Here is an 11,605-nt window from a genome sequence, read left to right as displayed (position 1 = left end):
ACGTCTCTGTCAGTCGCAAGGAAACTGTATTTGAAGGTGAATGTGATTTTGTAGACATGTGTGAAAGACATGTTCTGAAATGCAAGTGTTGTTGTTTGGAGAGCACATCGGTTACGTGTCGGATGTGTAGCCAAGCAGTAAACCAGTTCCGCTTCAGACGCCGTGCAGTGTGGACATGCCTAGTCTTCCGCTCCGCCGTAGCGTTACGTATAGTGGGATATCGTTGTTTACGTGTAGTGTTGTACCTTCTGTAAGTTTTTCTCCGTCTTTGTTTCGTTCCTTGTGCTACTTTCTGTGTGTATTTCAGTGTTTTTGTGTAGCGGTTTAGACCGCGTAGTTTTTGAAAATGTCGTCTCAGGTTATTTCTCGTCAGGCTACAGTTAGTTTTGCTTTTGACAAGTCCACCCACCATGTGCAACCTAGTTCCCTTGAGATTCATGATTGGTTAGTAGATACCTTTGGCATTAATTCGGATCAGGTGCATATTTTGATACAGAACTCTTGTGTTTTCTTTGTTAAATTTATGGACCCCTTTAGGTTGATAAAATTATTTCCAAATTTGGTCATCAGGTTCTCTTTCGGCATCGGGATGATTCTGTCAGTACCGTACTGCTTTCAAATGCTTCCATTACGTACATCAGTGTTCGTGTTTACAACCTTCCGCCGGAGGTGGATAATGTGTATCTTAAGGAGGGTTTACTCAAGTATGGTGATGTTAAGAGTATTCGCCTTGAACGCTGGTCCAGCCAACATCGTCTGCAGTGTTACAGTGGTATTCGTTCCGTCGAAATGCACGTGCAGCAGAATATTCCCTCGCACCTGAAGAACGGTGGATATCGTGTCCATGTAACATACAGTGGTCAGGTTGGCACCTGTTTCTTGTGTAATGAGAGTGGCCACGTGCGTACCGACTGTCCGCGGAGGGTTTTTGTGTTAAAAAATTCTCTCGAACAGCGTCGCAAGTTAACGGTCGCTGACCTCGTTGCCGGTGGTTCTGCTCTTGGTGTCGAACAGTCCAGTGGTTGTAGCGCCCCGCCGCAGGTTTTGCACGCCCCTGACACAGAATTTCCTCCTTTGCGTGCCAAATCTGATGTTGTTCCGTCTGTTCCTCAGGTGGGTGTGCCGCTTTTGAATAATAAACGGCGTCGCGCACAAGATGGAAATAGTACGGATGAGGATCTCCCCGAAATGCCCCAATCCGAGAGACCGACATCCTCCGAGCCACAGAGTAGTGTAGATGCTCCCTGTTCCCCTGAAGTAGCTGTTCCGGTAGCGGCTGCTGACGCCCCTCCGGCTTCCGACGCGGCTTCTCTCGAGTCGGCTCGTCGGTCGGGCCTGTTGGCGCCGCCTTCGGAACCGACTTCTTTGTCACAACAAGTTGAGCCGCAACAACTTCCTGCTTCACTGCCCCATACCTCTGCCAGCGGAGCTGCTCCGCTTCCTTCCAACTTAGCAGCTTCGAAGCTTCCTGCTCACGTTTCGCCTCCGTGTAGTCCATGTTTGCCGGAAGCTAGTATTGGTGTAGACCAGTCCGTTTCGTCGGATGTTTCCCCCGCGACCCCGGACCCTGACTGTGGACCGGCGCGGGTGGTGTCGGATACAGAACTTGACCCTCCTATGTCACCGGCGGCTGCCGCTTCCTTGCCCGTCAGCCGACGCAAGTTGCGCGTTCAGCCGAACGTCAATGCTGTTCGTAAAAGATCGAAACGTAAGGGATCCGCGGAAGGGGGTAGCAGTCCCCCTCCCTCGGATGCCTCCGTCCCCCTGCTATGGACTGTGATGTTTGATGCGTCGGTGTAGGTGACTTCTTGTCTCGCTTTTCTCTCCATGGTTCAAGCATATACCTTCCTTACCTTAAATGTTAACCGTATTGAGTCCGACGTTCGCATTGCCTCTTTGCGGCAGTTTCTCTACGACTCCTGTGCGGACGTAGTATTTTTGCAGGAAGTATTGTTTTCTGATCTCTCTCTACCTGGATTTCAAACTGTTTTTAATGTCGCACCGGAAAATTCAACAGGAACTGCTCTTTTCTTTCGAGAAGGTATTCCTGTTACTGACATTGAATTCCTTGACTCTGGCCGTGGGATTGGTTGTCGTCTTTTTGATCTCTGCCTAGTTGTTTTGTATGCCCCCTCTGGTTCGGGTCGCACTGTGGCTCGATCGCGCTTTTATAAGGAAGAGCTTATTTATCTTTTGCGCAAGAGTCCTCGGAGTCTCCTGCTCGGAGGCGATTTTAATTGTGTTTTACGCCCTGAAGACCAGTCTCCCAATTTTAATTATTGCCGAGATTTACATGACTTGGTTCGTACGATGCACCTGCGTGATGTTTGGGAACACAAATATCCAACCCTGGTGAAATTTACGTATTTAACCGCGTCCTCATGCAGTAGACTCGACAGATTCTACTTCTCTGATTTTTTATGTGATAACATTCTTTCTGTCGATGTTATTCCTACTGGTTTTTCTAACCATTGTGCTTTTACTGCAACTGTAAATCTTAGTCACCAACCAGCAAAACTTTATCGTTCCCAGTGGATGTTAAATGTTTCCCACCTTGCCGACAGTGCCATTGATGACGTTGTAAGTGCCGTGTGGGAGCGATGTCTTCGCTCTGTCCCGCGTTACCCCTCCTTGCTCGTTTGGTGGACTGCGTTTGCCAAGCCCAAGATTCGTCAGTCTTTGATTTTTTACTGTGCCGCAAGGGCGCGTGATTTTAAGAACACGTATGAATTTTACTACTCTGTCCTGCGTGAACTGTATGACGCGGCGGGTCCTTCTCCTCTGCGGATCCATGATGTTCGTCGTATTAAAGCAAAGCTCTTGACCCTCAAACGACGACAGTTGGATGGTCTGCGAGTAAAGTCGAAACCTCACTCTCTTGTTGAAGGTGAACTGACTTCTTTGTACCACCTGCTGCGGCATCAGACTCGACGTCGTCGCACCTTCATCTCTTCTCTTATGGTGGATGATGGACGACAGCTTATTGCACAGGAGGATATGACGCGTGCTCTTCATCAGTATTACGCTAGTCTCTATTCTGCCGATGATTCTGGTGCGTCACTTTCTGATGATGTCCTTGAGGATCTTCCTGCGACCATCACGCCTGACGCGAACGGCGACTTTCTCCGGGAGTTCCAGGTAGATGATATTTTCGATTTTATTGCTCGCTCTCCGTCCGGTAAATCGCCGGGTCCAGACGGCCTGCCTAAAGAATTTTATCTACGTTTTTGGCCTCTTTTGGGTTGCACTTTTACGCAGATTTTAAATGAGATTGTCAGGGGGATGGATGTGCCAGCCGATTTTAAAGTAGGGAAAATTGTTTTAATTCCGAAGTCCACTGGTCGTTTATCTGCTGCCAATCTTCGTCCGCTCACATTGCTGAACTTTGATTACAAGACAGCTGCTAGAGCGTTCAATAGTCGATTATCTTCTCTGCTGCGGTCTGTGATTGGGGCACATCAATGTTGTTTTCCTGGTAGATCTATTCTGACCCCAGTAGCCGAATATCGGGATGTTGTCTCGGTTGCGGCGGTTACAAACGTTCATTGTGCCTTTGCTTTCCTCGATTTTTACAAGGCTTTTGATCACGTCAGTCATGTGTTTTTAAATCGTGTTTTAGATACAATAGGTTTTAACGCTTCATCACGTGGTGTTCTTGGTAATTTGTATAGGGGAATAACTGCTCTGGTGTCAGTCAATGGGCAGCTGACGCCGCCCATTGCTATCCGCCGAGGGGTACCTCAGGGTAGTCCGCTCTCTATGTCTCTATTCATATTGTCCCTGGAGCCGCTGCTTCGGACTCTTGCTTTCAAGCTTCAGGGTATGACCCTCTCTGGTGGGAAGCTCACTGTTAAGGCGTACGCGGACGATGTCGTTGTTCTCCTCCGTCAACGTGATGATATCACATTGTTGAAAAGAGTCGTTGATGCATACTGTTGTGTCTCTGGAGCGCGTCTCAATGAGGGTAAATGTAAGTTCCCTGATATTCGAGGGTTTCGCGATGCTGATGTCCCTTGGGCCACTTTTGTCGATCGCCATACGTCATTGGCGATTAGCATTGATCGGTGTCCCATAAAAATGGCGGCTCATAATTGGAAATCTGTCACCGAGAAGATACAGGGGGCTCTGATGGTCCATGAGCAGCGCTCGGCTACCATTTTGCAAAAAGTCAGAATTTTAGACACGTACGTGTTATGTAAAGCCTATTATGTTGCTCAGCTGTTCCCACTTCCCATTATGGTGGCGAACAGGTTGCGCCAATTGTCTAGCAGGTTTATATGGAAGGGTCATCTATTCAAGTTGCGTTACGAGGTTATGACGAAACCGCGTATCTCCGGAGGCTTGGGCCTCACTGACATTACTCGCAAGGCATCTGCCTTGTACGTCCGCCGTACGACTATAATTGTTACGCAAGAAGTGACTTCAATTACATCCAGACTTTTTACTGTTGTGCGTCCGAAGAGCCGTGCTCCACCTGTCGACGTCAGTCGCCTCAATTTTAAGTTGAAACGCGTCCGGGAATTTTATATTGCGGTTAGTTACCTCGGTGACGTCTTCTTGCGACGACCGGTGCCAACGACCAAGAGCTTGATTGCCCGTTGTGAGGGGCTGGCTGGTCCCAATCCAATCGAACTGGCGTCTCCATCAGTGTCCTGGAGGAACATCTGGAAGAATGTTAGTCTGCCGATCCACTCAATGGCTGTGGCGTCCACGTGGTGTAGGGTAGTTAATGGTTTGGTCCCCACCAACGTACGACTGCACCGTATTGGTCTTTCTGACACGGATAACTGCACTCGGTGTGGTCTCCTGGACACACTTGAGCATCGATTCACCTGCAGTGGGCACCTTGCTAATTGGCTTTGGCTCAGGAAACAACTGGCTTTTGTCACTAGGACTGCCGAAACCGTTTATACCATTTTCATCATCGTACGGCCCGATTCTTCCTTTTATCCGCGAACGAAGCTCAATACCGTTATGTAGTTGCTTGGACACTTGGTACATTTTCTCAATAGTTGTCATGAAGAGGATGAACACCTAACGTTTCGGCAGTACATCCTTACTGCTTACTGGAACCGATTGCGCTTGCCAGGACTCCGTAAAGATTTTGCAAATATGCTTAGCCTGACATTTGAAAGGGAGGGTGTTGGCTAAGGTCGCCTGTGTGAGCCGATTTCTTTTATACTGTAGCTGGTTTTGCCGCCTTTATGTAAAATTATTCTCTACACCTGGACTGAAGTTTACGTGGACCTTTAGGGCGAACAAGAAAAACAAAAGTAAGACCAAGAACCGAGACAGTAGGGGAAAGTACGACGCCGTTGTACAGGTGCCATTCGGAAACAGGACGGTGGAATCATCGTGGCCAGGCCTCGGGTTTCGACCCCTGCCCGCTTTGTTTCCGCAGCCTGAATCTGACTGTCACCCCTAACCTTGAAACAATGGCACACAAAAACGAAAGTAAAAAAAAAAAAAAAAAAAAAAAAAAGGAAGTGGTAGAGCACTGGTCTAGCAAACCAAGGGTCGTCAGTTCCATCATCAAAGGAGGAAGAACTAATTTTGGAAATAGGTTGCGCGTCGTGGCCATATAGCAAACAGTCGGTAGAGCATGATATTCTTAATCTCAGGGTCGCGGGTTCGAGCCCCACGCTGGGCGTAACGGAATTTTGTTCCGCTGCAGATGTAAATTACCGTTTTTCTGATTAACGTGATGTAATGGAAATAGCAACTTTAAACTTTGCCTACGTCTCTGTCAATCGCAAGAAAACTGTATTTGAAGGTAAAGGTGACTTTGTAGACATGTGTGAAAGACATGTACTGAAATGCAAGTGTTGTTGTTTGGAGAGCACATCGGTTACGTGTCAGATGTGTAGCCAAGCAGTAATGGGTCGCCATAGCTGCAAATATTAGCCGGTAATATGAGTGTTGTCAGCTGACGTCTGATGATGCAGACGACCGTAAGGCCGAAGTACGCAAGAGTACCGCTAGGCCGAGCCTCTTTAGCTCAGTGGTAGAGCACTGGTGTAGTAAACCAGGGGTCGTAAGTTCCATCCTCAGAGGAGGAAGACGAATTTTGGAAATCAGTTTCGCGTCGTGGCCGTATAGCAAACACATGTGATTAAGGCGAATGGCGCAGATAAAGCATTTGCCAAAGCGGTACAGCATAAGGTGGGACGAGGCAGTCTAAATTACATTTTATAGATGTATTTCTCCCGTATCTCAGAGCCTCTCGCGGGCATCGTCGTCGTCGTCGTCGCCTTCGTCGTCGTCGCCGCTTCTGCAGAAGTAGCAAATGCGGCGAGGGACGCCCTGCCTTCGATTCCGAATGCACAAAGTGTGTGGTCTTGTTTCCCAGTATACATTTGGTCGGTCTCGTAAGAGGTTGACTGTAACGAATGGGTGGGAAAGAGCAAGGGGCAGCGGCTGTGTAGAACGAAAACACAATTCCTCAGGGGTGTGAGCGTTTCGAGATGAGTCGTATACAAGTTGTAGTTGGTCGTCAGTGGCCGTGTGGCCTAATGGATTTGTGTTAGGTCTTGGTATTAATGGGAAGGTCGTCCAGTGTTACAACAAGAGAACGAGGGAAAAGTATGCTTTGAAGGTGCTGCATGACAATACGAAGGCAAGGCGGGAGGTCGATTTGCATTGGAGGGCCAGCAACTGCCGGCATATTGTGCATATAATTGATGTTTATGAGAACAGTTACAGTGGAAACAAGTGCCTTCTTGTTGTTATGGAGTGCATGGAAGGTGGTGAACTGTTCCAGCGAATACAAGACAGGCAAGATGGAGCCTTCACTGAAAGGGAAGCAGCAGAAATAATGCGAGAAATCTGCCTAGCTGTCAAACATCTTCATGATATGAACATAGCTCACAGAGATCTGAAGCCAGAAAATTTGCTTTATACAAAGCCAGATCATACAGGTATATTAAAACTGACTGACTTTGGGTTTGCTAAAGAAACCTTTTCGAAGGATACCCTGCAAACACCATGCTACACACCATATTACGTTGCACCTGAGGTACTTGGACCAGAAAAGTATGACAAGAGCTGTGACATCTGGTCATTGGGTGTTATAATGTATATTCTGTTATGTGGTTTCCCACCCTTTTACAGTAACCATGGCCTGGCAATATCACCAGGTATGAAAAAACGTATACGAACAGGGCAGTATGATTTTCCAAACCCTGAGTGGCAGAATGTTTCACAAGACGCAAAAGATCTTATCCGTGGTATGCTGTGTATCGAACCGACCCACCGCCTTACAATAGATCAAGTGATGCAGAATAAATGGATTGCTCAATATACAGAAGTACCACAGACTCCTTTACATACTGGTAGAATGCTGCGAGAAGGGGAAGGTATCTGGCCAGAAGTTCAAGAAGAAATGACACGCTCATTAGCAACTATGAGAGTTGACTATGACCAGGTTCACATAAAAAATTTAGATAATTCGAACAACCCTCTTCTCAATAAACGTCGTAAACGTGTTGCAGGAGATGCTGGTGGTATTCACCAGCAATAATTTTGAACAGTGTCTGAAATATTTGCTATATTGAATGGTGCTGTTAACAAAGTGAAGTGTGCCACAATAGAACATTGATGAGGGGTTATATAAGACTCTGTACTGGGCTTAGTTTTGTGGTAAAGTGATTTGTGAAACTGTATGTGTGTCTGTGTGTGTTAAGTTTTTTGGAATTTCATAGGGGAGTATTAACTTTGAGTAACAGAAAGTGCAGAGTTTGGTAGTACAAATTCTTACATCTGAGCTAAAAATACAGTGAAAACGAGAGTTTTGTATGGGTTGTATGATACTGTTTCTATACAGTAAATCATTGATAATTTTTTGACAGTGTGCTTAATCTCCTCTTTGAACTGTTGGCATATTTTAGCTACTTAATTTTTCAAAACAGTATTTATGCACTTACGTTCAGCTGTGAATTTCATTTACTTTAGTTTTGTAAGAAAATCTCGGTATACTTCCATGCAGATCTTAAGATCAACACATCAGCCAAAGGAAGAGTTTGCCTGTATCGACAAATATTTCTATGGTTGGATTGACATGTTTCAATTCTTAGCTATGTAAATATGACCCCATAAATGAATACACACTGACTTGAGTTCTTGATCATCAGTATTTGTTGTACCAGAATTGGAGATAACTTAAGCAATATGAAGTGATGAGGTTCGCATTTGGGTGGTAGCGATATCATTCTTAGGAAACTGAGTGCTGTGCATTTTGATGTATAATCTGTGTGTGTTTTGTAACACTTTCGTGCCTTAAAAAAGCCAGTTAAAAGAAAATTTAGGCTCATGCCATGGAGCTGCGTACCTATGGCTATATACAGATAGTTCTTAGGAAAAAATATGTGCAGAAGATTTGTAAATGAAACAGGTAGTATCAGAAAATAGAAGAAACAATTAAAAGTGCATTTTGTCCTGCTCAAAGTAATATTTCACTTGTTTATTTTCATTTGTAAGTGCTTTAGAACATGGTTCTCTCCCATTGATACTGGAGAGTTGATTGTGTTGTTAAAAACAATTTTCAGTAGATTGCAGACAAGACATCAACCGGTTAACTGACAACATATTACTGCTGCATTGTGTAGACAAAAATGTGTAGATGAATAAAACCTGTATGCACCACTTGTGTATGATAAATGCTGATTTTTGTATTTTTGTCGGAAATTAGTATTATGAAAAAAAAAATGGATCAGGCGTCGGACTTCGGATCTGAAGATTACAGCTTCGAATGCTATCACGCTCGTGTTTTTCCAGTTCTGAAAAAGGAACATACCGTTTTAATGTAGCAATTGAGCAGTACGAAACCGTCTGAATGTTGCTGTTGACCATTTTTTGCTTGGAGTTGCTCTTGAGCTTGAAACACACACAACAAGACTGGTGTTAACTAGCGAAATGGTCCGTCACCGCGAGTTTTGACTGGCACTTGCACATCTAAAACAACGTCGGAAAGAAACTCGACGGCTTTTGAGTCACATCAAGTATGTGTGATAATTTTGACGCCACTAGTTCCGCATGTTGTCATGCAATTCTTTTGCCTCTCAGAAATGATTATGAAATAAAAGTGAAGTACGTGACGAGTGTGACGTTAGGAAAATATTAGGCAGCATGGAGAGATTCTGTATGGGACCTCCCAACGAAAACGTGTACTCTGTGACGTGGTACCCGGCATGAATTCACCGAGGCAGCCGGCTAGCTTAGTCGGTAGAGCGTGAGAATCTTAATCCCAGGGTTGTGGGTTCTAGCCCTACGCTGGGCGGAGAGGAATTTTGTTCCACTGCTGATGTAACTTACCGTTTTTCTGATTAACTTGATGTAATGGAAATAGCAACTTTAAACTTTGCCTACGTCTCTTTCAGTCGCAAGGAATCTGTATTTGAAGGTGACGGTGATTTTGTAGACATGTGTGAAAGACATGTTCTGAAGTGCAAGTGTTGTTGTTTGGAGAGCACATCGGTAACGTGTCAGAATTGTAGCCAAGCAGTAATGGGTCGCCATAGCTGCAAATATTAGTCGGTAATATGAAGTGTTGTCAGCTGAAGTCTGATGATGCAGTCGACCGTAAGGCAGAAGTACGCGAGAGTAGCGCTAGGCCGCGCCTCTTTAGCTCAGTGTTAGAGCAATGGTCTAGTAAACCAGGGGTCGTAAGTTCCATCCACAGAAGACGAAGACGAATTTTGGAAATCAGTTGCTCGTCATGGCCGTATAGCAAACAGTATCTGTGATGACGAACAATTACCGGCAGGCGTTTTATTAAGAATTACTCTCAGATGTGATTAAGGCGAATGGCGCAGATAAAGCATTTGCCAAAGCGGTACAGCATAAGTTGGGACGAGGCAGTCTGAATTACATTTTATAGATGTATTTCTCACATATCTCAGAGCCTCTCGCTGTCGTCGTCGTCGTCGCCGCCTCTTCTGCAGAAGTAGCAAATGGCCATCGTAGCAAAAGCGGCGAGGCACGCCCTGCCTTTGATTTCGAATGCACAAAGTGTGCGGTCTTGTTTCCCAGTATATATTTGGTCGGTCTCGTAAGAGGTTGAATGCAACGAATGGGTGGAAAACACCAAAGGGCAGCGGCTGTGTAGAACGAAAACATAATTCCTCAGGGGTTTGAGCGTTTCAATATGAGTCGTATACAAGTTATAGTTGGTCGTCAGTGACCGTGTGGCCTAATGTACCAGGCGTCGGACTTCGGATCTGAAGATTACAGGTTCGAATGCTGTCACGCTCGTTTTTTTTTTTTCGAGTTCTGAAAAAGAAACATACCGTGTTAATGTAGCATTTGAGCAGTACGAAACCGTCTGAATGTCGCTGTTGACCATTATTTGCTTGGAGATGCTCTTGAGCTTGAAACACACACAACAAGACCGGTGTTAACTAGCGAAATGGTCAGCAGAGTGCCGTCACCGCGAGTTTTGACTGGCACTTGCACATCTAAAACAACGTCGGAAAGTAACTCGTTCGGCTTTTGAGTCGCATCAAGTATGTGTGTTAATTTTAACGCCACTAGCTCTGCATGTTGTCATGCAATTCCTTTACCTCTCAGAAATGATTATGAAATAAAAATGATGTACGTGACGAGAGTGACGTCAGGAAAATATTAGGCAGCATGGAGAGATTCTATATGGGACCACCCAACCCAAACGAGTACTGTGTGACGTGCTACCCGGCAGTATTTCACCGAGGCAGCCGGCTAGCTCAGTCGGAAGAGCGTGAGACTCTTAATCCCAGGTTCGTGGGTTCGAGTCCCACGCTGGGCGAAACGGAATTTTGTTCCGCTGCAGATGTAATTTACCGTTTTTCTGATTAACGTGATGTAGTGGAAATAGCAACTGTAAACTTTGCCTACGTCTCTGTCAGTCGCAAGGAAACTGTATTTGATGGAGAAACGTGATATTGTAGACATGTATGAAAGACATGTTCTGAAATGCAAGTGTTGTTGTTTGGAGAGCTCATCGGTTACATGTCAGATGTGTAGCCAAGCAGTAATGGGTCGCCATAGCTGCAAATATTAGCCGGTAACATGAAGTGTTGTCAGCTGAAGTTTGATGATGCAGACGACCGTAAGGCCGAAGTACGCAAGGGTACCGCTAGGCCGCGCCTCTTTAGCTCAGTGGACAGTCGGCCTTTGGCTGTGGAGCGGTGCGGTACGTCCCGGCCGCTCCGTGTCGCGTTTCCGGGTGTGTTGTTGTTTACCGCGCCGGCCCGCTAGTGTTACGTATTGCCGTCACGTTCCTGACACACGATGGCTCTTTCGTATCGGAAAGCCACGATCAAGCTGCAGTTCGACACTACGTACTCTCGACCCAAGGCCCACGAAGTAGAGCGTTTTTTACGCGATGTGGTACATGTTGATCCTAACGAGCTGATCGGTATCCACTTATCTATTGTCTCCAGCGTCGTATATCTTAAGTTCACTGACGACGAAGCATGTGACAAACTTCTCAGACGCTCGACGGCAGGTTATCGGTTCTGCCACTCAGACGGAAACGTGGGTGTGGTGACGCTTGAACGTGCTGGATTGGGAATCCAAAATGTGCGCGTGTTTGAGCTCCCTTTTGAAGTTCCAGCGGATTTGGTCACCCTTG

General features: G+C 45.9%; 1 protein-coding gene and 1 non-coding gene across 2 annotated transcripts; both read left to right on the top strand.

The window, feature by feature from the left end:
* Positions 1-1,617: 1,617 nt before the first annotated feature.
* On the top strand, positions 1,618-8,655 carry LOC126354107 (MAP kinase-activated protein kinase 2-like). Its single transcript, XM_050003500.1, has 2 exons — positions 1,618-1,708; positions 6,498-8,655. The coding sequence occupies exons 1-2, from the start codon at positions 1,618-1,620 to the stop codon at positions 7,517-7,519; spliced, it is 1,113 nt and encodes a 370-aa protein (XP_049859457.1). The 3' UTR covers positions 7,520-8,655.
* A 2,049-nt stretch (positions 8,656-10,704) lies between these two features.
* Positions 10,705-10,777, top strand: Trnak-cuu (transfer RNA lysine (anticodon CUU)). The gene has a single exon. It is a non-coding gene; the product is annotated as a tRNA-Lys (tRNA).
* The last annotated feature ends 828 nt before the right edge of the window (positions 10,778-11,605 follow it).

This window comes from Schistocerca gregaria, chromosome 3 (genome assembly GCF_023897955.1).
Source record: "Schistocerca gregaria isolate iqSchGreg1 chromosome 3, iqSchGreg1.2, whole genome shotgun sequence".
Classification (NCBI taxonomy): domain Eukaryota; kingdom Metazoa; phylum Arthropoda; class Insecta; order Orthoptera; family Acrididae; genus Schistocerca; species Schistocerca gregaria.
Note: the sequence above shows the minus strand (reverse complement) of the source record. Positions and strands in the feature narration are given on the sequence as shown.

Bases quoted from the DNA above. Each gene is read 5' to 3' on its own strand.
- LOC126354107 (XM_050003500.1), top strand. From the start codon at position 1,618: ATGTCACCGGCGGCTGCCGCTTCCTTGCCCGTCAGCCGACGCAAGTTG. The intron at 1,709-6,497 runs GTAAGGGATCCG...GTTGGTCGTCAG, and splicing joins TGTTCGTAAAAGATCGAAAC to TGGCCGTGTGGCCTAATGGA.